General features: G+C 44.7%; 1 protein-coding gene across 3 annotated transcripts in view; it reads left to right on the top strand.

Annotated features, from left to right (window-relative positions):
* The window catches only part of Fgfr1op (FGFR1 oncogene partner), a 31025-nt gene extending 19633 nt beyond the window's left edge, over positions 1–11392 (top strand). For 2 of the 3 annotated variants that reach the window (XM_021221350.2, XM_029533120.1), the window contains 4 exons: positions 1239–1307; positions 6118–6157; positions 6905–7001; positions 9273–11392. In XM_021221350.2, the coding sequence (XP_021077009.1) occupies positions 1239–1307; positions 6118–6157; positions 6905–7001; positions 9273–9347 (281 nt within the window). In that variant the 3' untranslated portion in view covers positions 9348–11392. The remainder of the gene's footprint in view (positions 1–1238; positions 1308–6117; positions 6158–6904; positions 7002–9272) is intronic. The other variant, XM_029533119.1, reaches the window with a different exon arrangement.
* The last annotated feature ends 13702 nt before the right edge of the window (positions 11393–25094 follow it).

Genomic DNA, 25094 nt, shown 5'->3' with positions numbered 1-25094 from the left:
GCTCAGTGAACCTGAGCCCTGCTACATCATTAATCAAGAAGATGCCCCCAGACTTACCTTATAGGTCAGTCTGACGTAAGCAGTTTCTAAGTTGATTATTTACTCTTCCTAGATGACTAGCTTATGTCAGGTTGACAGAAAGCAAAAAACTAGCCAATCACATGTGATGCAATTATTATGGATTGTGTTTTGTTTTGTTTTACAAAATCCTAATTTTAATCAATTGGACAATATTTTGTTATTTTCATTTCTTAATGTAGTCAGTATTCACCATTTTCTATTCTTTGCTATGCTATTGAAATATTTTTTAGCAAGCTGCTTTTTTAACTGGGTTAGACTATTGATAGATATGTGTTTGTGCGTGTGTATGTGTGTGTCTATATGTGTATATTGCAGCTTACAGCTTGACTTAAACTTTTTAAATTTTACAGATATGATACACATTCAATACTCCAAATTTAGTCTTGATTTTTCTCTGGCTGCAATATACATGGCCTTCTGTGTTTTATCATCATTGCCACATGATCACTAGGGAAGGCAAATAATGTTCTATGGTACTGCTTGCCACACTGTGAAATTTAGTAGGTTAGGTCTCTCTAGTGGAGTTTTGACTGTAATATTGGCAACTTAGGATGAGTGTTAGATGCTGTCCCATTCCACAAATTTTTCATGGACCTTTAAAATAACTTAATTTCTTAAAGAAGTTATGGCATAGAGTGATCATTTTAGGCCTCACTCTGCCGTCAGGACCTTGGGTGCTGTGAGTATGAGATCCATGGAGAGGTTGCTAGCCCCATGTAGGGTGGTAGTAGCCAGCCTCCTGCACTGTCATTCTATCCTCTCATCCTACCCCTGGGGCAATGCTGCAAGTCTTTTAGAAGCATCTGTGAACCTCACCCCATCACAGTCAGTTCAGTATTTAATCAGCAGGTCAACTGAAGTACATCACTTGGACTTCACAGTATGGGGTTTTGTGTACGTTTTTATTTTGATAATTGTGATCTAACAAAGAATAGTAAAATCTGGTTTCTCCACGCATAAATCCTTTACCTTTTACTAAAAATAGATACCCAGGGAATAATAGTACATGATTCTAGCCTGTGTTGATTTTATAATTTCTGTTCTAGGTTTTTTCTGCATTCTTAGGGGTAGAGATGTCCCACCCAAAAGAGAAGTTGATGGGCTTAGAGAATGTTGTTCTGAGTTCCTTTCGTACAAGTATTTTTTCCTGTCCACAGGTAAAAGAGGAAGCACGGTCCTGAAGGATCTGAAATTGGTTGGTGAGAAGATTGGATCACTTGGGCTAGGTAACTAGATTTCAGTTTTAGTATGATTGGTGAGATCGTCTTCCAGATTAAAGTCTACAGAGAGAACCTTCCTGCTGCTGTTCAGCAGATACTGGGGAACTGGCATGTGTTGAGTTCAGCCCTACACTAGGGGGTAACTGTAGCAACAGCTGGATAGACCTTGGTTTGGTGGTATTCAGACCATAGTTGGGGACTGCCCCTGGCCTGGGCTTTCAGGAAAGACCTTCAGAAGAGGCTGATGTAGTCAGAGCTGTGTAACGGAAGGTTTTGGTTAAGAGTGGGTTAAGGGATGCCTCTGGGTGCTGAATACAAGATCCAGACCACAGGGAGTCAGACTAGTGCAAGGCTCACACTTGTGAGAGGACAACTGTGGGCTGCTGTGTTATTTGGAGCAGGTGTAAGTAAACAGATTTCTGTGGGAGGTAGAGGACCAGTGTGCATGGAACCGAGTTGTGGGCACACTGCAGACTGGTGTAACACAGGGACCTCAAGAGACCCTTACTTTCTCACTGACCTGAAGGAAATGGTACAGCCGGGGCACTTAGCCATCTCCTGCCCTCTGCAGATTGATGTGATGCTGAGTTGCTCTGTTGTGAGAGCATTGAACTCTGGGGGGTTTAGAACACTGCTTCTCAGGCAGGCTGGGAGAAAGTACCATGTACTCTGTTCAGTTTATAACCTTGGGTATGTCATGGGGCAGCACAGAGTCTCTCTCCTGTTTCTGGGCAACCACTCTAAATAGTGCGCAGCACCCAGGTGAAAGACAGAGAGAATTATGTGAAGATTCCAGCTGTGGCCCCAACTTGGGGTAAACAGTGCCTTTGTTTCTTCTCTGTTAAGTGGGAACAATAACATGTAGCTCGGTTTGAAGACTGCACGGATGTCCATGTCTATACACAACAGCAAATAGCCTGATGCAGGGCCTCACCTGCTGCTTTCCTTTGTGTGTCGGTTGTTTCCTTTGCAGAGTAGATGTTCTCTGAGCTGCCTCACTTTTGTTCCTCACAGTGCCCTGGAGGCCTGCTGGGTAACTGCTGAGTGGCCAGTGCTGCCCTTCCTCGGGGCCTCCTGGTCACCGCCTTGCTGGCTTGGTGGGCCTGCTCTTCTTCCTCCCCACTAGGTGTGGTCACATCTGCAGGGAGCTCTTTATCCTAGCATCTTAGTGCATTTTTGCCTCCTTCTTTGATCATGACACCTTAGGTGCTGCTCTGTCTCCTCATTGTGATATTGTGCTTCACCTTGTGGTGGTTCACCTGGTGCCAAGCTTTTGTTGGGCTCCCTCTTTCATCATTCTTGTTCTTTTATTAAAGCGTGGGTTCCCTGCTCTGCTGAAGACAGCTCTAACTGTGGGCTGTTGGAGCAAATAAAATGGCAGGTCACTGCTTCATTTCCCCCTCTGGTGGCTTTGTAGTACATACATCTTGAGTTGAGATTGGGTGTTGTACAGGGCGGCATAGTAGGGCGGCATCAGGTCCTATAGAAGTAGGTAGTTGTTCAGACTGCAACACTGTCATTTGACCTAGGTTTCTGCTGTAATATGCATGACAAGACTGTGCATATAGCTGTGGTACCTACGCGGTTCAGGTAGGATACTGTCAGTGATGTACAGCTCTCCCCTAGGAAGAAACTGCTTTTGTTGTTACTCAGAGAAACAGACTGCTCTGTTCTACAGCTAGTGTGAGCTTCTGGAGTCTTGATGGATCACCTAGATCTAGCCTTCAGGATGTCATGTGCTCTCCTTGGGCACGATTTAAATATTGTTTCAGGGGAATGGGATTTCATAGGAACAGTTTTAAAATAAAGCCTTTCAACACCATCTATTTTACTTTAACAAATAAAACGTAGGCAAATGAGCTAGCCTTGTGGCCCACGACTTTGACTTTAGCATTTGGGAGGCAGAGCCAGGTAGATCTCTGAATTTGAGGCTAGCTGGGTTGCATGAGACCGTGTTAGGTAGATGACCCTTCTAGAGAATAACGTCCACCACAGTGACGACAGGTAGGATAATGTTGTGAATACCTGAAGTCTTCTAGGACAGTCGCGCTTGTTTGTACCACAAAACTGAAGCAAAAATACATTAGCAAACTTCACTGTGCTAATCATTTTCCATTTTCCATGTTAAGACAGGCTATACATTACATAAGGATGCGTGATTTATAGGAAAGGTAGAAAGAAACAAAACTTTACAGATGTCATGTTTATAAGTGGGCGCTTCCTGTTTACAGCAAGGGTAGTAAACCGTGAAATACCCTGTAGAGTAGCAGGTCAGTTTTGGCAAGCCCCGGGAAACCATCTCTAGCACATGTTTTGTAGTGTTTGTTATTTTATTTTTGTTTTAATGTTTATGGGTTTGAAAAGTGGCCTGGTGCTTAAAAGCCCTAGCTGCTCTTTCGGAGGACGACCTGGGTTCAATTCCCAGCATTTACGTGGCAGCTCACAACTGTCCATATCATGACTCTAATTCCAGGGGATCTGACACCCTCTAAGGGCAGCAGCCAGACAACCTGACACACCTGCAAGCTGAACACCCAAACACATAAAAAATAAAGATTAATTTTTAAAATTACACAAAATATCAAAAAAAATTATATTTCAAAATACAGAAATTATTCTTTCTTAGCTCATTGGCTAATATTGGTCAGGTGCAAGAATGAATGCAAAAGGAACAAGTGACGGAGATAAAGGCCAGGTGACGGAGATAAAGGCTGAGACAGAGCTCACATAGACAGAAGGAAGAAGTCAAAGTCACTGGCTGTGGGCAGCATGTACCAGCCTCTCATTTAGTATATGTTCTGTTAAATGTACTCTTTCCAGATCATCACTTCTTGCGTGTGGTAGCACAGTAGTCAGTAAATATTTTGAGTTTGAACTAACTACAGATGTCAGAAGGCAGATCATTCATTTAGCTTTTCATGGATCCACACTGCAGCCCCAGCTGCCCGCTATCCTGACTTGGCTTCCTCCATCGTATTCTTAGTTCTTGGAGACACAGCAGTCAGCTGGGACCATTGTTTGTCTAGTGGCACTTGCAGACCAGCCAAGGCTGGGGTTTGTTACCAGGACATCTCCCTCCTCTCTGCCCAGGAGGACCCGACACTGCCTGCTTTCTCTCAAGCTCTTGCAGCCCCTTAGCTTTTGTGGCAGGAGATAGAGACAGCTTCCTTAGTCCAGAGAAGAGCAACCTAGAAATTTGTCCCTGCCTGTTACTTCTCTTCAGGGGCTCCAGCAGAGAGTCTGCTCCTCACCCTATGCCGAGCCTTTCTCACCTGCCACTGGGGCCCTCGCCCCAGTGAGCTACAGCTTTGCTACCTACGCGGCTTTCTGTTGCCTTTAACTTCCAGTCTTGCCTCGCCTACCTACCGTTCTCCTTGTGAGAAAAGACACCAGGTCACTCTTGTGTACCGCCAGCCCGTTTTGCTCCACAGTGGTTGTCGCAGACATGGTCTTCACTGCGTCAGGCTTCACTTCCCTTCAGGAACACATCTTCCTGGAATCTGTCTATCTCCACCATAGATTTCAGTGTACGCTGCCTCAGAGTTCTTTGTCTCACCCACCATGCCCCCTTTGCTTTATTGTACAGTGGAAAGCCCCTCTGTGTTAATTGCTGTGCTGTGGGAGACCTCTAAGAGTCACCCAGAGTGTGATAGATGACTAATAAGCTTCTGTAAGAGTGCTCTGCCCCCTCTAGGGCTTGGATCCTCCTCTGGTCTGGTCCCATGTTTTAGCAGACCTAGGATAGTATAGGCAGCAGCTCTGAGCAGTTAACTTTCCAGCCAGGGTTTTCCTGCCCTGCAGCCTCCTCTAGCCTCTCAGATACTTCCTGTGCACTGCCCAGCTGCCATTCTTTCCCATTGGCAGTGGTTGTCTTGTTTCTCCAGCATCTTTCCTTGGCTGCTCTAAAAGCCATCGGGAAACAGCTAATTTGCAGTTAGTTGTCACTGAGAGCTTGTGTATGTGAGGGAGCTTAAGGTCCTTCTACATTAGTAGCACAGCTCCTGTGGTGACTGCATTTGGAACCTCGCGTGCATCAAACCCTATGAATTCAGAACTTTGTGGTTCAGGCCTGGTTGTGCTTGGATGTGACCACAGAAGGGCTCGAAGCACCTCTTTGGGTGATAGGCCCACATGCATGCTCTATTGCCTCTTCACACTTTCTGATTGTTTTTAAAATCTTCAATGAACTACTGAGTTGAAGGTCATGGCAGCTGGAAACGGGATGACTAGAGAAGTTGAATGGTACCTTGCTGCTGTGTCACTTTTTCTGTTTTTGTGGTGAAGAGGCTAGAGGTCAGATCCATGAACATGTTGGGAAAGTGTTCTGCTATTGAGCTACCCCCAGAGCTGTGCTTCATTAGGCCCCAGGGGTGCATCATGGTGAGTTTCCCCACGATTAAGCCACCTCCTGAACCTAGAACAGACAGGGTACTCACTAGTTAGCCTCTGATGCGACCCCTTGAACACCTTTTCTTATCTGCCTTCATTTTATGTGCTAAAAATACAATTCCTGAGGCTGGAAAGATGGCTCACTGGTTAAGAGTGTTGCTCTTGCAGAGGGCCAGGTTCATTTCACAGCCTCCTTCCGCATGGTGGCTGCTTCCAGGGACTCCACACATGCCACACATACATACTATATATGCAAGCAGAATATTCATGCATATAAAATAAATAAATCTGCAAAACATTTAAATACTTCTGTAGTACTTACGTTTTCATGAATATTCAGTTAATATGTTGTTTTGCAGTAAACATGCTTATTTAAGTATTTTAAATAATCTATTTAACATGTTCCTTTTTAAAAACTCATTGCCAGGCACTGGAGAAGATGAGGACTATGCTGATGATTTTAATAGGTAAGAAACACCTTGAGGTGAATATGTAAATCTTTAAATACTTTCTGAATACAGATATGGCAAAATTACATTGGGTTTATTTGGTGTTTAATTCTCTTTTTCATGTTGATTGAAAGTACAGAAAGATAGTTAATCCAAAATTATATTTTGGAGTGACTTCTTCATCTTACAGTACAATACAGATGAGTATGTACACTGTGTTGGGGGCAGGGGTTGGAAAGAATAAAGAAGTGGCCGAGTTGTTGTTAGCCTGTCACTCAAAACCAAGTCGCTAGCTTATCTAAGGCACATTTTTGTCTTTGGGGGTGGGAATCATCTGAGTTTGACTTTAAGCAAAACTGCCTTCTTCGGCATGACATTACTTAACATTTTGTTTGAGGTAACTTTCTTGTATGAATTGCCTATTAATGGGAAAGTAATATTTGTTATAAATAGGATTAGAAAATTCAAATTGCATGTCTGGGTATTTTGACACTTTTCTTTTGCTTAGAGATTTCTATTTATTACTATAATTTATTATACTGTGTTTTAGAGATAGGAATAGCATGTGGCGAGTGGCATTTGAGAAATCCAGGTTTTCCGTGTGATCGCCTCTGCTGCCCATGTCAGCTTTCTTAAATGACATATGTGAAGTTGATGTTTAATGTTGGGTTTGTATGTTATTTAGAGGATTCGGAATCTCTGGGAAGTTTGAGTAATGGGAGTTGTTCTTCAGAGTTCTTTGTCGTTTTCCTCTCTTTTAATTAGTGCTAGCCATCGCTCAGAAAAAAGTGAGCTAAGTATTGGTGAAGAGATTGAAGAAGACCTTTCCATGGGAGTAGAGGACGTGAACACCAGTGATAAAGTAAGGGGCCGCAGTCTGGGTGTGTCTGTCCACTTGATGACTTGTGAGGCCTAGGAAATATAGATGACTAGTAAAATATGGTTGAAAATCACAAAGGTTCATGACACTTACATGTTCCAAGTCTGAAGCGAACCTTTAAGGGTCTGTGAGACTCAGCTATCCGTTAGCTGGTACTTGTGCTCTGACAGGCCTCTCTGGGCTTGCTTCTGGTTAAGAGTGACCACAAGCGATCAGGACTCGAGTCAGATGTTCCCTCTCTTAGGGTCACAGGTGAGGTCCTGTTTCCTGGGAAAGGTGGGGGGTAGGGTGGTCTTCTGGTCATCTCAGGCTACCCAAGGCAGGAGAGCAAAAGGAAACAGCCTGGATTTGAGGTTAAAGCCAGGCATCCACTGTTAAGGTCCACGCTGGAGTTTTTCACCCAACAGAGATGAGCTGCAGCATCTCTGTTGCTCACATCTTGGGTGGGTCTGCCTTCTCGTGTCATGAGATAACTAGAAGATGCCCTTCAAAAAAGGTGGGTGTAAGCTGAGTTCCGATTATCACACCAGGAGAAGGCCTTCAAGAAAGATGGTATTTTGGAAGGAGTAAGGACATTTTGAGTTTGTTATTTTTATTGTATTGAGTTCCTTTGTTGTCTGGTTTGGATTTTTTGAGATAGGGTCCTTGAACTTACTATGTAGTAAAGGCAAGCCCCGACCTTGAACCAGGTCTCTAGCCTCCACCTTTCAGAAGCCAGTTGTCATCTCAGTTTCTTGTTGTTGGTGTGGTTTGTTTTTTTCCAGTGTTCTTGATTGTTTTTTAGTTTCTTGTTTGTTTGGGAGGTGGGGTTTTTTGTTTTTTGGGGTTTTTTGTTGTTGTTGTTTGTTTTTTTTAGATTCAGTCTCTGACTGTTCTGGAACTCACAGAGATCTGCCTGCCTTTTGCCTTCCAAGTGCTACCACTATGCCCAGCTTTACCAGTTTCTTTTATAAGGTGAAAATGTTAACACTTAAATGATACCAGGGGAGAGAGCGTCTGTAATTACTATCCCCGGATATAAGCAAACAGATGGTTCTTCTCTTACCTTTATACCAGTCATCATCCAGAAGAGTCAAAAAACAGTTTGAAGTCTTATCAAAGACTATACTGAGCATTATTTTTGTGTAGCATTTGTAATGGAATTCATGTTAGAGGTCAGTTGCTAACTCATCTTCTTGGTAATAGCACAGATTTCAAAACAGAGACAAGCAGGCTCGCTGGGCTATAGAGCACTCAGGTAGCAGTCGTGAGGCTTGGCTTGCTCCCCAGCAGCAGCCAGCAGCAACTGAGAAGGGAGGCAAGAGGAAGGAAAACAACGACTGTTTTCAGACTTTGACCACCATGATTTACCACTGTGCGGGAGAGTCTAGCCAGAGCGGTCGGGCAAGAGAGAGAATAAACATCCAACTAGCGAGGGAAGAAATTGCATTGGCATTGTTTGCAGCAAGCTTGATCAAAGTGCGTAGAAAATACAAAGGAGGCCACCGTAAGCTATGAAAGCAGACTAAGAGGCTGAGCAGAGCAGAGAGCCACACAAGAGTCAGCAGCAGCACTGTACACCAGCAGCTCAGTGGCAAAGGGAAGCAAGCAGTGCAGCCCCGTTTGCTGAAAACCTAAAACCCCAGCAGACTGACGTCCCCTGCAGATGATGACAGATCTTCTTTATTTATAGTTCTCCCTCCCCTCCCCGCTCTTGTCTCTAGTCTAAAATTAGCTATAATACAGTATTCAGTTGTTTTACAAATAAAATGGATTACCTTAATGAATTCATTATTTAATAACAATTAGTAAAAAACACACAGATCCAAAGGATTCTGGATTTTGCAATGTGTGGGCTTTTTTTGATTTTCTTTTTAAACAATACAACAACTTTAGTTAAGGTTATGTACAATAATTATAATTTTCTTTGTGACAGAAAGTTATATACCAAGACTGCTGTTTGGCCATAGGAGAGGAGCAGGGTGGTTTATTTGAGGAGATTCTATTTTTAACATTTCCTATATCCAAAGAATAACAAAGACACAAAGGGCCAGATGAACAGAGTGAGAGATGTCACAGGGTTTGCAGAGGAGACGTGTTCTCACCTAGTGTCCCTGTTCCCTATCAGCCATCTCTAGTCCAGGGCTGGCCTCCCTAAGCAGGCTTTAAAAGATGAATTATATTTTTATAAATTGTACATTTGAATTCTAACAATATACAGATTGATTCTGACTTTGCATATACTGATTTTTCTCTTTCTTTTGGACAACAAAGCTCGATGACCTCACACAAGACCTGACTGTTTCCCAGCTCAGTGATGTTGCTGACTATCTGGAAGATGTTGCATAGACAGGAAGAGGAAGTACTCTGATCCACAGAGGACAGACGAGTCATCAGCTCCATTCTCCTCAGTCACTCTGGCTGGGGTGTCCGCTCCTGCTGGTGCCTTGCATTTCAAAAAGACTGCAGATATTTTTAAAATTAAACTTTTCAGTTTAGTAAACAAATACTTCCTATATGAGCCCATTTCTAGGAGATTTAATATTCTTAATTTGGTTTAGCTGCATGTCTCCAAGGAAATCATCTGTAGTCAGGCTCATGATAGCAAGGGAACCCTGAAATATCAGTGTTAAAGAGCAGAAAGGGGGTCAGTACAGCCATGGTTTGTGCCACTATGTGTCTATGGCTGCTCCAGGGGTCTCTGAAACCATAGCTTTAGCCATCGAGAGCTCACCCACTTAGTGTGTATCAGGTGGGTTAGCCCAAAGTTGGTGAACTGACCTGGTGAGTCCATGATGCTAAAGAGTATCTGTACACGTTAAATTGGATCTATGGACTTTATTTTGTATCTCCTTCCATTTGGAAGGTTTGTTAGACCATTAAGGTTATATTCAAGTACTCTGTACTATTAGTTTTGCTTGTTTTAAACTAGAAAGGATTAGTACTCTTAATTCATAGACTTGTCAATAACAGTTACCAGTTAAGGTCATATTCTGCCTGCTGTCTGTAAGCAGCTGTAGTCACAGATTACTTCATTAAAATCGTAATTTATTGTTTTTAAAAATGCCTTGAAACATTCAATACCAAAATGCATCTGAAACCATTAAGCAGTGCTTTCATTTCAGATCTGTAAGTTGATTATATTTAAATCCAAATTGGAGTGAAATAGTAGTAATGGCCTAAGACCATATATATTCAGTTTGACAAACTTTGTATACTGTACATAATTGCATTGTAGTTCTTTAAAAATAAAGCCAATAATAGAATGCTTGGCAGATTTAATTTACACTGTTGTATGGAGTGCCGCAGGGATATAGGCCAGTGGCATCTGTAATGCTGAAGTATCTAAAATATGCAAGCAGAAACTCAGCCCAATACATGCACAGTCACACCACTAACAAGCGGGACTGTGTGAAACCTAGATGCATTTTATTTTAATTATGACTATTAAAAGAGAAACTGGACATCCCTGATCCATGGTGAGTGAGTGAGCGAGCAGGTGCTGAGGTTTGTGTCGGTGCCACTTTGCAGTCCCTAGTGCCTAAGCACAGGGACACTTACCAGGCGTAAGTGTAGAGGGATGAAAACGTAGTCATAAAGACTCGGGCTCTCTAACAATAGAGGCTGGCTTTTTAACACTTATGTGAAACTGAGCTATAGTCAGCAAGAGGAAGTAGGACAGAAACAGAGGTGGCCTGGAGCCCTGGGTACTTACGTTCTTAGTCTGCCCCAACATGGCGTTGCCTGCTTTTCATGCTCGCCTCTTTGGAACAGCACTGGACAAAGATGCTGTCCGCTTGTTAGATCCTGCTCTCGTCTCTTCAGTACTTTGAAAGAGCCCTGGGGCTGCTGAGCACCTGGAGTCTGGGTCAGATGTGTGCCTTAATATTCGGTAGGCACTCCAGTTAGTGAACTGGCCTGCAAGCATGGCAGGATGTGGCTTTGGATATTTGAGGAAGACTTTCCAACAGTCAAATGTGAAATTTGTCACTTTCTATTATTACCCAGTGACTGACCTTTTGGTACCTCTTAAGAGGGTGGAAAGAAAAAGCAGACTGCAACTTTGTGGTCAGCAGTACATGCAGGTATTGAATACTTCTAAAAATGTGAAATTCAACAGCGAAGAAGGGCTTTCTACAGTACTCCTTGCTTAGATGTCGTTAACCTGTTAAACCTTAATGTGTGAAGTGAATGACAGGTTCTGCATGTAATAAATGTTCCTTTGAACAGTGAATTAAAACGTTGGCCGACAGTGTCCTCTATTTTACAGTGTTTTGTTTTGTTTTTAAATGCTCTACTCTGCTTTGTAAAACGCCGTTTCGTTTTGATGAGCAGCCATCTTGCCCCTCGTGTACTACAGCAGCAGATGCTGCTCCTGCCTCCCTTGTTCCTCATGTCATCTAAAGCCTCTGTTCACTGTCCTAGAACTGGGTCCTGCAGGCCCCGCACCCCACGGCCTCTCACGTGGCTTGTAGTCACCTTTCCTTGTCTGAAATGGCTTCCTCGCAGCCACACAAGGCTGATTTTCAGTAAAAATGTCACACTAGACTAAGTACTCCTCTCTCCACTTAGGTTTATCCTTGTGTTTGATTTCTCTCTGTTGTGGGAGGCATGAACAAATGTCGTTCACCTAGATAGGATACCCAAGAAACCATTCAAGTCTAGTTCGGTGAACTTGTTGGTTTATTGGGACTAATTACAGAGCCCACACCAACTCATGTGACTACTTACATCCAGCATCCCTAGAGCATCCTAACCAACAGCCTCTCAACACTCGTCTGAGGAGTGACCTTGGCAACTGTGCGCTGCATCTCTAACCGTGGGAAGGGAGTCACTAGGCTTGTAGCTTCCTAAACCTACTGAGTTGACAAGTTTCCGTTGCATTTGTGCCTGCCTTCTCCCTGCAAGAAGGAGTGTTTGGATTGGTGGGAAGTAGTCACACAGCACTCATTCTGGAATGATCCATGTCCCTGTCTGTTGTCTGAGAGCTCCAAAAGAGCAGGAACTGTGCTAAAATCTAATTTACCGAGAAGAGCATTTGGGCCCTAGTATAAACTTAAAAATGGGTTTTGCAAGTACTGCAGAATGCAGGGACTGTTTAGTGGCCAAACGGCTTCTCCTAAGCTCAGGGCTACATTTTAGGATAGTGTCCCTGCCAGCCTGGAGTCTTTAGATGGGGTCATTAGGTGTAGATTTGATTCTGGAGGTTGACAGCTCTTCAGACTGAAAGCCACGTGGACATTTCCCAAACATGGAGATCCCCTCATAGCCCCAGTGCCCTTGTTGACATAAAGGAGCAGCTGTCCTGGAGAGAGGTGTACAGTCTCAGCCCAGAGCACTGGACTAGGAAGGTTTGCCCATGGTCCCCTGCCTGTGCACATTAACAGGCCATGCTGCCAGCCCCTGTTGTAGACAAAGCCTTAGTGGGGAAATGGAGTCCAGAGGATGAAGTCACACCCATCAAGCTAGTTAGATTTGAGTTGACAACTTCTACCTAAAACACCTTGCTGTGAACGAAAATGATTTTAAATTTTTCCTTTATTTTCATTTTTTGCATATGGATACTTTGCCTGCTTATATATCTGTGTACTATATGTAGTGCCCATAGAAACCAGAAGGTGGCATTGGATCCTCTGGGACTAGAATTAAAGATGGTGACGTGATGCACCAGCATGTAGGTGCAGAGACTTGAACCGGATCTCCTGGAAGAGCTCTTAACTGCTGAGCCATCTTGCCAGCCCTGTGGCTTTGTTTGTTTGTTTGTTTTCCCCCTTTTACATGGTTTCCTGATGTGTTACTTGGGGAGAATTCAATCAGTACATGCCAGTCCTTGTTTTTTTTTTTTTTTTTAAATAAATTTAAAAATTTTTATTAAATAAAAGGAAAATATAAGAAACATAATTGAAAAAACTATATACCTCCATGGACTTTGAAAAAGAGCAGGCAGTTTCCTGGCAGAGAAGTAGCATTGAAACAATACTCTTTGACATGGCTGCTTGTGCAGTGGTAGCTGCTGTGATTGTAACATGACACACACGGCTACAGCCAATGGCCTGGGTCACAATCATCGGAGCTGAATAACTCTGAAAGTACATCGGACATTTCCCAAAGTTGGAAATTCAGTATTCATTGGCTCAAGCTAAAGTCCCCAAATTATATATCAATCTGCTCTGTCTTCATTCTCCTGGAATGAATAATACATGCTGTGAAATTATAAAATCACTCACCCTGTCACCATTAGGCTTGCTTGCTTTATTTATTTATTTAGGTCAACTTGGCTCCAGGGTTAGTAATTGGAAGTTACTTTATTAAAACAGGCATCTCAAAAAAAGTAACTTATTTAAAAATTGCCTCACTGTCCAACTTAAGGAGGAAAACCAATGTTGACATTAATCCCACATTGCGTTAAAAGTACATGCCAGTCTTAAGTGTTTGGCACTGCAAGCCCATACCACTGTGCCTGGCTCTCAAGTGAATCTGAATTTTAAATCATTGGGCTGTATATTCAGGGCTGGAAGGTTTGGACTAACAAGATATATCACAACCATACTCATGAGCTTATAGATGAATTCAAAGGATTCTATTTACAAAAAGGCCAAAATTAGAATAGTTGGGAAACTTGGCCAAAGGTCCTCCTATAACTGAGGTCAGCGCTCTCAGGTGGTCACACAGAAAATTCTGGCTGGGTGGGAAACGGAATGTCCCTGGGTGGGATCCCACAGAGGAAGTGGTGGTTCCCAGGAAGATCGTTTGTGGATGAAGCTTAGATCCATAAAACCACTTTTAAAACCTTAAAAAGTCTTGCTACCAGAAGAACGTGGGACTCAGGGCCAGTCAGGTTGAGCAGTCTCACCGTCAAAAGTTATACTGTAATTCTGCAGGGCAGAAGAATCTTGCAGACAAAGGTGTTACCTTCGAAGGTTCCCAGACAGCTTCTAGAAGGTTGTGCTGTCTAAATCTGCCTGCTTGCCTGTATGGATTAAGGTTTGTTTCCTGCAGGCCTAGCCCCCTTCCTGAGAAACAGGACCAGAATGAGGAAGGTCCCTGTAGTTGCCTGAGTCCATGCTGGCATGAGGGTGGTGGGTAGACAAGGACACCCAAATTGATTTTAGTTTGTGGTGTCTCAGCTGGGAGCATGGTTGTCTCATACCTGGCTTCCTCGGTGTTCTTGCTGTTTGAACCCCATCTTCCTCCACCCCCAGCCTCTGTCCTCGCTGCAACATGCAAGTGACTTGCAGTGTCATCATGGGCCCTTTTCCTTCTCCTGCTCACTCTGAGGTTTCTAAAACCAGAGAGCTATCTGGAGATGAAGATCACTGGCAAGTGATACCCCTTCACTCTCTTCTCCTCCCCTCCTGTGTGGTCTGGGGCCTTAGTCTTTCTGACCTAGGTTCAGAGCTTTGACAGGACAGGTGCCTGTCTCTCCATCCAGCTGCGCCGGTTCCTGGATCATGCGTGCTGCTGAGGTACTAAGACTTTCTGGGTTGGCTACACTCCTGTATTTTACCCACAGGACCCTGTCCTCCCCATCTGACGTACACTTCGCATTGCCAGTCTTCCCCCACTTCAAGGCTCAGGTTAGAACCAGTTTTCTGCCACCAAGTGTGCCAGATTCCAATGGCCCCCAGGGGTGGTCTGCGAAGCACAGAACCGTGTCACCTTCAGGTGAGAAGGCCGTCATCAGCCTCCATTGGAAGCTCTCTGTGACCCCTGAAGACCTAGAACTGCTGCCCATTCCAGTTCCCTTCAGGCCTCGATCCTATTCCGTACCCTGTGCCTGAGACTCAGTTTCCTGACTAGCTCAGTCTGTGATGGAGTGACACGGTACAGACAGGTGCCACTTGCCACAATATGTGAAGACGCTTGGCTGAGAGGTGATGGCAGGTTGTGTGCATGGAGACAAGCAGGGGAGGAGCAAACATCTACCAGGGATATGCCTTTGGACTGTGTGGTCTGTGACAGTGCTCCTTGAATCCCATGGGATAAACAGAGGGCCACTCCACAGGGGAAATGTCCCTAGGAAGGAGCGTGGGTGTCAGCAGGGATGCGGGAAGTGAAGCGACAGAGACTGGATATAGGCAGTAGAGAGAATCGGTGTGCATGGCCCTGTGATGGAGTGGGGTTGAGTGGTTCAGTACCAGCATTCCCAGTTTCCATCTGTCAGAAGCAGCTAAAACCTGAGAGTCACAGTGTAGACCAGGCTAGCCTCAGATTTATGGCCCACAGGAAATGCTGGGATTACAGACTTTTGCCACCCTGCCTGGCTGACTGCTTATGTCCATCTTGTCTGGTGGCAATGTAGCCATTCTTGTCGGAGTGCCTGTTGGCATGGGGTGTCATTTCCTTTCACCCTTTGAATTCATAGGATATATGAGACAGCTATGTCTTTGAACTTTACGCTGTCTCCCATAGATGCCGTGTGGTTGGGTTAGTTTGCTTGTTTTTCTTTATTTTGGACGGAATGTTTATAATTGAATACGTGTGCCACATTAGATTTCTTAATAAGGCTCAGATCTGGTTCTTCGTTATTCCATTTTTGTTTCCATGTGGCAGATATTTTCATACTTTCCAATGTAATTCCCTAAATATTTTCTTATCTTTTAAAATGTATTTTCATTTATCTTTCTCAGTGACTGGTCCAGGTCCTACAGCCTACACGTCAGTTTATCATAATTTTCCTCTAACAGGATGCGGGGCCGGTCTTCAGTGCCTCTGCGCATTGCCTTCATGCTGTCCCTAGAATACCTGCCCCATATGTAACTAGCCCAGCATCTCCTGGGACTCCTGCTTTCTAGAACTATGTATTTTTTTTTAAGTGCCCAAGATTAAGAAGTGAACCAGGGAAGCTCCTAGCGATGGAGAGACTAAGGAAGACCAGATGAAGTTCAGAGGGCATCCTCAGCTGCCTCCGCAGGGACCTGTGCTCCCAGGTCGCACTTCTGGACAATGAGACCTTCCTAATTTTGCTAGCCATCCCTGTTTCTGACATGTGTCCCTTGCTCAGTGTCAGGCTCCCCTCTTTCCAGAACACCCCTCCCCCATGACATGCATCGTGTCACTTGCTGTGTTTTCTCCCAAGTGGCCTGAGGACAGTTAGATGTCAAGTACCTGGGGAGGAAGACTTTCACAGCTGTCTGTGAGCGTTTAAGGAACCATGGACCCTGCCCTATGACGGGATGCAGGTTCCGAGGATGCTGTGGCGTGTTCTACATGGCATTACCGTGGCAGGAGGGAGTGGGCTCCTGGAGATGATCTCCACCCTCCACCTCTTGGGGCGTTAGCCAACTGATGGCCAGTGGCTTCTGAAATGGAACTCTGACAGCTTGAGGAGCGAGGTCTCCTTTGTTCTCCGTGTCTATCTGTGGAGGAGTTTACATAATGAAAATTCTCAAACGGTCTCTCCGAACCTTGTGGTACCTTAAAACACTGCTTTCTGTGTTATCTTTGTGCATGCACGCTCATGCGTGAGGGCCAGCGTGTGCATGCCGGGGCAGGCGTGTGGAGGTCAGAGGCCATCCTCCAATGCTGATCTTCACCTTCAACCTTGCTTGACACAGTCTCTCGTTCACTGTTGTGTGTGTACTGGGGTAGGGTGACCCACCCTCGAGTATCTGTGTATTCTGTCTCCACCTCATAGGAACACTGGGATTACAGATGGGCATGGCTATGCCCAGCTCTGCATGGACTCCAGGGATCTGAAGTCAGACCCTCACACGCACTTTATCTAACGAGCCATCTTTCCAGCTCCCAAACACATTCCTGAAAGTCAACATGTTCCTTAGAAAGTAATACAGAAGTCGGACGTGGTGGCGCACGCCTTTAATCCCAGCACTCGGAAGGCAGAGGCAGGCAGATTTCTGAGTTCGAGGCCAGCCTGGTCTACAGAGTGAGTTCCAGGACAGCCAGGGCTACACAGAGAAACCCTGTCTCGAAAGAAAGAAAGAAAGAGAGAGAGAGAGAGAGAGAGGGAGAGAGAGAGAGAGAGAGAAGAAAGAAAGAGAGAGAAAGGAAGGAAGGAAGGAAGGAAGGAGGAAATAAATAAATACAGATATGCAAAACTTTAAACTGTGTGCTAAACATAAACAGAAAAGGGGGAGGGGTGCGTGTAGCATGGTGAACTTGTGGAAGTCAGGACTCCCTCCTCCTACTGCAGATCCTGGGGTTATCAAAATCATGGCTTATACAGCAAACCCCATATCCACTGAGCCATCCCTCCAGCCCTATTTTTTTTTCAAGGTCAAAAGATTCACGGAACTATAGAAACTACAAACTGGGTGAATTTTTCTTTATTCGTTCAACAGCCCTATTTTTTTTTTTTAAATCAATGTCTTCGTATAATATATCCTGATCGGTTTCCCTGCTCTCATCCCCTCCCACACCCTCCCCAACCACCTCCAAACCACCCAGCTCCACGCCTTCTCTCTCTCTCTCTCTCTGTAGAAAGCAGGCAGAATAAATAAATAAAAATTAAATACAGCATGTGAAACACACAGACACAAACCCACAGAGGCACGATATGCAAGCTTACGAAGCCATAACAGGCAAGCAAGATATCAGTAAGGTTAAGAAAAACAAACGCTCTATGGCGCCTGCCCTGAAATGTGGTTTATGTACCTATCGAGTCTCCACCGGGCAAAACTAATTTTTTTCTTTGCAAGCAGTGGTCAGTTGGAGACAGTTGCTTAGGGATGGACCTCTTGTCCACTTTCCCGCCTCAGCACTGGAACTCTGCCTGGCTTGGACCACGCAGGCCGTGTGTGTGTGCTGTCTTGGTCTCTGTGAGTTTCTGTGTGTCAGTTCTGCTGTGTCTGAAGGTTTTTCTTGGTGTCTTCCACCCCCTCTGGCCCGTACAATCTTTCTGCCTCCTCTTCTGAGAGTCCACACATCCTGAAGGGAGGGGTTGGTAAAGACATTCTATTTAGGACTAGGTGCTCCGAGGTCTCTCACTCTCTGCCTACTGCCCAAATATGGATGTCTGTATAGCTCCCAGCTCCTGCAGGAGAAAGTTTCACTGGCGATGGCTGAATGGAACATGATCTGTAGGCATAGCAGAATGGCATTAAGAGTCATGACATTGCAAGCTGCTTTAGTAAAACAATCGGATTTGGTTTTCCCCTAGGTCCACGGCCTATCTAGTCTCAGTTTCTGGCCACTCAAGCATCAGGCACGGGTTCCAGTTCCTAGAATGGGCCTTAAATCCCAGTTAGAAAGTGGGTGGTTACTCCCACAATGTTTGTGACCCTGTTGAACCAGCACGTCTTGCAAGCAGGTCACCACTGTAGATCAAAGGGTTTGTAGTTGGGTTGGTGTTTAGCTTTCTCTTCTGGTAGCTTACAGTGAACCTTTGAGTACCATGAACACTAAGCGGTAGGGTTGAAGGCTGTAGTTAGGCACCAGCTCAACCTCTCTGTGTTCAATGAGAATATCATCTTCAGCAACAGGGCCTCAGCATCAGTTTGTGGAGAGCAGCCAATGGCCTTGCAATAGCCTAAGTTGTTTGGGGAATTCCCTTCTTTATACACACACACACACACACACACACACACACACACATTTAGTCCTTCCTTTCCAGTCTCCACCCTGTGTATAACTGTATATCTCTCCTTCCTTGGGAAATCCTCCCCTCACCCCAAGTCCCATTTTTTTTAATCACTAATCTCTTTGGTTATATGGATTGAAGCCTACCTACTGAAGGCTTAAAGGCTAACATCCACCTAGAAGAGAACACATACCATATTTGCCTTCGAGGTCCTTGTTACCTCCCCCAGTATGATCTTTGTGGCTTCATCCATTTAGCTGTGAATTTCATGATTTATAACAGCTGAGTAATATCCCATTGTGTAAACGAGCCACATTTTCATTGCATATCATCTATAAATGAACATCTAGGCTGCTTCTGGCCACTATGAGTAGAGCAGCAATGAGCATGGTTGCGCAGATGTCCTGTAGTAGGATGTAGAGCGCTTTGATTGTTTGCCCAGGAGTTGTACGGCAGGCTCTCGAGGTAGGTCTGTTCCCAGCTTTCTGAGGAACTCCCACACTGATTTCCAGATGTGTGCTCTCCTTTCCTACATTCCCCACTACCATGAGCTGTCATTTGTTTTATTGATCTTGGCCACTCGGACTGGTCATTCTGTAAATGAAAGATCAGAATAGTTTTGATGTGCATTTCCTTGCTGACTAAGATGCTGAAAATCTCTCCAAGTGCTTCTCAGGCATTTGTGCTTCATATTTCAAGAACTTTGTTTTTAGTTCTTTACTTTTTAAATTTGGTTGTTTTCTTGATAGCCATGTGTTTTTGTGTAGTTCTTTATATATTTAGCTATTAATTAATCCCTCTGTCAGATACATAATTGGTAAAGATCTTTTCCTATTCTGTAGCCTGCTGCTTTGTCCAATGTCGGTGTCCTTGGCCAGCCAGAAGCCTTTCCGTTTCATGAGGACCCTTTTATTCATGGTTGTGATAGCAGTATCCTATTCAGAAAGTCTTTCCTGTGCCAGTGAGTTCAAGACTAATCCCCCCTTTTCTTTAGTACATTCAGTGTATCTGCCTCCAACCTTATTTTAAGCTTTAAATATTAATCAAAGTAGATGTTAAGGTGATCCTGGGGTCAAATAATCAGTCTATATGATATCGATAAAAAAGTACATGTCCTGGAGGAAGTCTGTGGAGAATGCTGACTCAGGGAGATTAGGATGGACCACTCTCTGCAGTCAGACTGTCTGGTCCTACAGTGCTCGTCACAGCCTGTTCCTGGTAGGGGGAGAGCCGAGGTCTTTCTCACAGCTGTATGGACCCTAGCTCTTAGGGAACCTGAAGACTGGAGCCAGGAAAGTGGTTCTTTCCTCCCCAAGGCATAAGAGAAAACTTTTCCCTAAATGATTGTTTGGAGTCCCGGGACTTCTGAAATGACCAGTTACTGCCAGGCAGGTCAACTCTCAGGCCTCAACTGGGACGGTGGGTGGCAGGCAGCCGGGACAGGTGGCAGGCAGTTGGGATGGACAGCAGGCTACGGGAACAGGTGGCAGGGCAGCTGGGACAGGTGGCAGGGCAGCTGGGATGGGCAGCAGGCAGATGGAACAGGTGACAGGCAGCTAGGATGGGCAGCGGGCAGATGGAACAGGTGGCAGGCAGCTGGGACAGGTGGCAGGCAGCTGGGATGGGCATCAAGGCAGCAGAGACTGGCAACACTTGCTGAAGGACAGTGAGACTTCACAAAGAAGCCAACAGACCTTCCAAGTTACCATGGGAACATGCCAAGAAACCATCAGTCCAAGGCTCAGGATGAAGACAGGCTGGCCTCTGAGGTCTAGGAAAGCCATGTTCAAAGCAAGCAAAAGGAAGAGCCAACAGTCCTAAAAGCATCCCTCCAGAGAGCACTCAAAAACAGCTTCATGGTTTTGTTTGTCTAAGCAAGATTGCCTGCATCAAATGCCCCATAGTGAGGACAAAGGAACTAGGTCATCTACCGTGTGCGCGCTTTCATGCTGCTGGGCCCTGGGGGTGGCTTATCACCAGGGATTTTTCACTTCTTTGAAAAAAGAAAACAAAAATCACCACGGGCTTCAAAAAAATTGGCAATGAGCCCTAAGAAACAGCAACTTCTTCACATTTTTCCCTGCTGAATGTAAAGTGGAGGTTCTGAAAGAGCAGAGGAGTTGACTCTTCTACACTAGGACTATAGCTTTGTAATGAAACACTTGCCTGGCAAGGTCCTGGGTTCAAGCCCTAGTCTACCAAAATAAATAAATAAATAAAAATAAAAATAAAGGCAAATGAAAACAAAGGCCCATAGGTGGGAACTGTATTCAATTGAGCAGTTTTATATGACCAAATACGTATTCGTCAGGTTCACTGTGGTGAGTATGGATGAAGAAGCGCTGTGGGCTAGAGGAGGGGCTGCTGGGACAGGAGCAGACAGGTAGGACAGGCTAGGGATGCAAGTGCAAAGACCCAAGTTTGGATTCTTGACACCCACATAACACTTAGTGTGGCAGTGAACATCTGTAACACCAGTTCCAGGGAGATAGAAACAGGAGGATCCAGGCTGGAGAGATGGCTCAGGGGTTAAGAGCACTGACTGCTCTTCTGAAGGTCCTGAGTTCAATTCCCAGCAACCACATGGTGGCTCACAACCATCTGTAATGAGATCTGACTCCCTCTTCTGGAGTGTCTGAAGACAGCTACAGTGTACTGATATATAATAAATAAATAAATCTAAATAAAAATAAAAATAAACAGGAAGATCCTTTGAGCTTCCCAGTCAACCAGTCTACCCACAGACACACACACACACACACACACACACACACACACACACACACACAAATGGTCAGGTTCCAGATTTAACGAGAACTTCTGTCTCAAAAAGGACTGTGGAAAGAGTGTGGGACGGGCTCGGCAGGTAGAAATGCCTAATGATCAGAGCTTAACCCCCAGAGCCCATTGTGGGAGAGAGAACCAACTCCCCAAAATTGTTCTCTGAGCTCCACCTGGGCATGCTGGCCTCTGTGCGCTCACCAACCCCCAAAAAGTACAGCCACACACACAAATAAAAATTATTCACACATGCATACATGGATGGGTACTCACACACACAAACACAGAGAGAGAGAGAGAGAGAGAGAGAGAGAGAGAGAGAGAGAGAGAGAGAGAGAGAGAGAGAGAATGAGAGAATATAGGCCACATTAGATTTGTACCCAAATAGGAAGGCTTGCAGAAGATTATCTTGCTGTTATTTTCCAGATAAGCTAAATTTTCCACTGTGGTTTGCCTTGTGTGGTTTTAGAGGTAATGTACCTGCTGAGAGTGAGTCCTGGCATACAGCAGGGTTGAGCTTAGTTCTCATTTCCCAGACCCAACTCAACCCGAAGCCTTGTCGAGTAGGACCACTCAGTGATGGGTGATCTTTGTCACCAGCTCAAGGAAGGTCTTGCAAACTTTACCATTAAGAATGTGATGAGGAATGCAACTCAATCGTTCCAGAAGTCATTGTCTAATGACTTCTTCCCTGAATCCAAGGCCACCTTCCTCAGTGTCATTCATCATTTACCCATGGTGTCCGGTCTCACCCTTAAAACTCTAAGCCAAAATAACCTTTTCCTCCATTTAAGTTATTTTATCTGGTATTTTTTCCACAGGGACAAAAAGCTAGTGAGCACAAGAATGCATAGATTTTGGTGTAGAGTGTTTCATTTTAGCTGGATTTGGTTTTCTGAATTACTTATGAATTACTTGGGGGCTGGGGGTACACATGGTAGGAGAATAAGAAAAGCAAACATGAATGTGTGAGGATTATGGGGACCTCTGCCACCAAAAATTATGTTGTTCAGCTTTTCCTATTTTGACAAAAGTCCTGTATGCACAAATACAGTAGCTATATTAGTAATCTAACATTTCTTATTGTTACTAAACTATAAAAAGGAAAAAGATGTAAAGTTGATGAGCTCTAAAAAAAAATCAGTGAAACAAGAGACAAAAAAGAACTATAGAATCCAATGACACCCATATCCACCCTAAAAAATAGGGTGTACATTCTAACACGTCAAAGGAAAGGGAGCCAGTAGTTCCCAGTGAGTGCAGCTCCGTATGACTGTGTGCATCGACAGTAAGCAGAGCTCTGTGTCTCCGTGTATTCCCACAGTAAGTGAGCACAGCCCCGTGTCTGTGCCCATCCACAGAGTTCCACAGACAGCCCTGCACACAGGAATAGACAACTTAAAGTGGACCACATCTTTGATGTACTCAAGCTCCCCAAAATGGCAAAAGAAGGACCTCTGGAAGGACAGAGGCAGGAGGATTGACAAAAGCTGGAAGACAGATTGGTCTGGTCTACACAATAGGCTCAAGGCCATTCATCCAGGTCCTGCCTCAAATATTATTATAATAACAGCAACTATGAGAGAGAGAGAGAGAGAGAGAGAGAGAGAGAGAGAGAGAGAGAGAGAGAGAAGAGAGAGAGAGAGAAGAGAGAAGAGAAGAGAAGAGAAGAGAAGAGAAGAGAAGAGAAGAGAAGAGAAGAGAAGAGAAGAGAAGGGAAAGGGGGGAAAGGGAGAAAAGGGAAAAAAGGGAAAAGGGGGAAAAGGGAAAGGAAAGAGAGAGAGATAAGAAAGAAAGGAAAGAGAAAGAAAGAAAGAAAGAAAGAAAGAAAGAAAGAAAGAAAGAAAGAAAGAAAGAAAGAAAGAAAGAAAGAAAGAAAGAAAGAAAGTAAGGAGAAAAAAAGATCTCAACAGGCAAAATAGGGACGAGAAATGGTTGACCTAAGGGTCCATCTAGAGACCCTGAACTGGATCCAAGACCTTTCAACAGAGGACATGTCAGGTGCTACGTGAAGACACTGATCACCCCCTCAGAAAACTTGAAACAAAGCAGGCCATACAGGGGGAGTGAGTCTTCGCTCATTTGTAATGAGAGTGATTTGGTGATGCCAAAACGGATAAAACAGAAGAAGCAAAGGCACCACACCAGTGTCTTTCACAAACAAAACAATAGATACAGAAAATACCATCAACCCAAATCCCTTTGTGGATGAAGTTATATGATGACCCTGGGCCCATCTGTTGCTTTCGATATTGAAAACCAATATGAGCTGATACACTACTGGTAACCTAAAACTAATGCATGAGTTGACCAATTGAGATGACAGGAAAATCTTTCATTAGAGAAAATTTAATACACAGCTACAACTTCAAAATCTCAAACTAGTGGCTGCAGGGGCGGCTCAGCATTAAGAGCACACGGTGCTCTTGCAAAGGACTCAAGTCCCTAAGCATGACATGTCACCTTACATCATGTCACATCGTGTGTAAAAATAGATTTGACCAATTGAGATGATAGAAAAATCTTTCATTAGATAAAATTCAATACACAATTGCAACTTAAAATTCTCAAACTAGTGGCTGCAGAGATGGCTCTTGCAGAGGACCCAAGTCCCAAAGCACGTCACGTCACGTCACATCACATCATGTCACATCACGTAAGGAGACTTCCAACCACTGTATCTCCAGCTTGGAGGCATCTGGCATCCTCTTCTGACCTTCATGGCCACCCATACACATGTCACACACACACACACACACACACACAAACTTTCCTAAGGAGCAAGTGAATTGGACACCAGCTTTTGTGACCAGATCTCTCGCACTCCTGCCACCAAGCCATTCCCTCCAGATATTGTTCTACCCTCACGCTGTGAGCTAAACTAAATCCTCCTTTCCCTGAGTTGCCTCTGTCAGGTAGTTTGTCATAGCAATGAGCAAAGTTAATACAGGCACGTCTCAGTTTCTTCATCTCAAAATCAGAAATGGTCACGCCCACTTAATCAGCTTCTGACTTTAGAAACATACTGGCTTTCTTATTTTTCTACTAGAGAAAAGGGAGGGAACTTCTTTTCTCTCTTTTTTCCTTCATTCACAGCTTCAGGCAGGCAGGAAGACTCCAGCACCTGCTCTCTGCGATCGATTCCTTTGCTGCCGTGCTCACGGTATTCAAAAAAGCACATAGGTTCTTTGCTAGATGATGTGTGTATGACTGTACTATTACTATAACTTCTGTACTATTACTAGTACAAGTGATTTGTGTGAAGCCACATCCAGGATGAAGAATAGAGATGGGCCCTAAGCTGTCATGACCGCTCAGCTGCCCCATCTTCCAGCAACATCCACATGCTGAGACCAGAGACCCCCCAGATCCTGTCATTTGGGCCTCCATGAAGGCTTCATCATGCAGGCATGATTGAAGATGGACAATTGAGTCAAGCTGACTGAGTAGATGGGTGTGAAGGGATGCTGTCGGACTGTGGGGAAAGCCCAGCACTGCCTGTCCAACCTCAGCATCCTTGGTCTCTCTGTCTAGCACGCCTTCCTCCAGGATATGAGCCAGGGTTCCTTTGTAGTAATGAGGGTCTCATAAGTCTCTATTGGGCAGGGTAGGTCTGAGTGCTTGTCCCATGCTCTGAGCACACTCCTGATGTGTGCTGGGTTTGTCCCATGCTCTGAGCACACTCCTGATGTGTGCTGGACTTGTCCCATGCTCTGAGCACACTCCTTATGTGTGCTGGGCTTGTCCCATGCTCTGAGCACACTCCTGGTGTGTAC

Source organism: Mus pahari, chromosome 21 (assembly GCF_900095145.1).
Source record: "Mus pahari chromosome 21, PAHARI_EIJ_v1.1, whole genome shotgun sequence".
NCBI lineage: Eukaryota > Metazoa > Chordata > Mammalia > Rodentia > Muridae > Mus > Mus pahari.
This window is presented reverse-complemented; position numbering and strand designations above follow the sequence as displayed.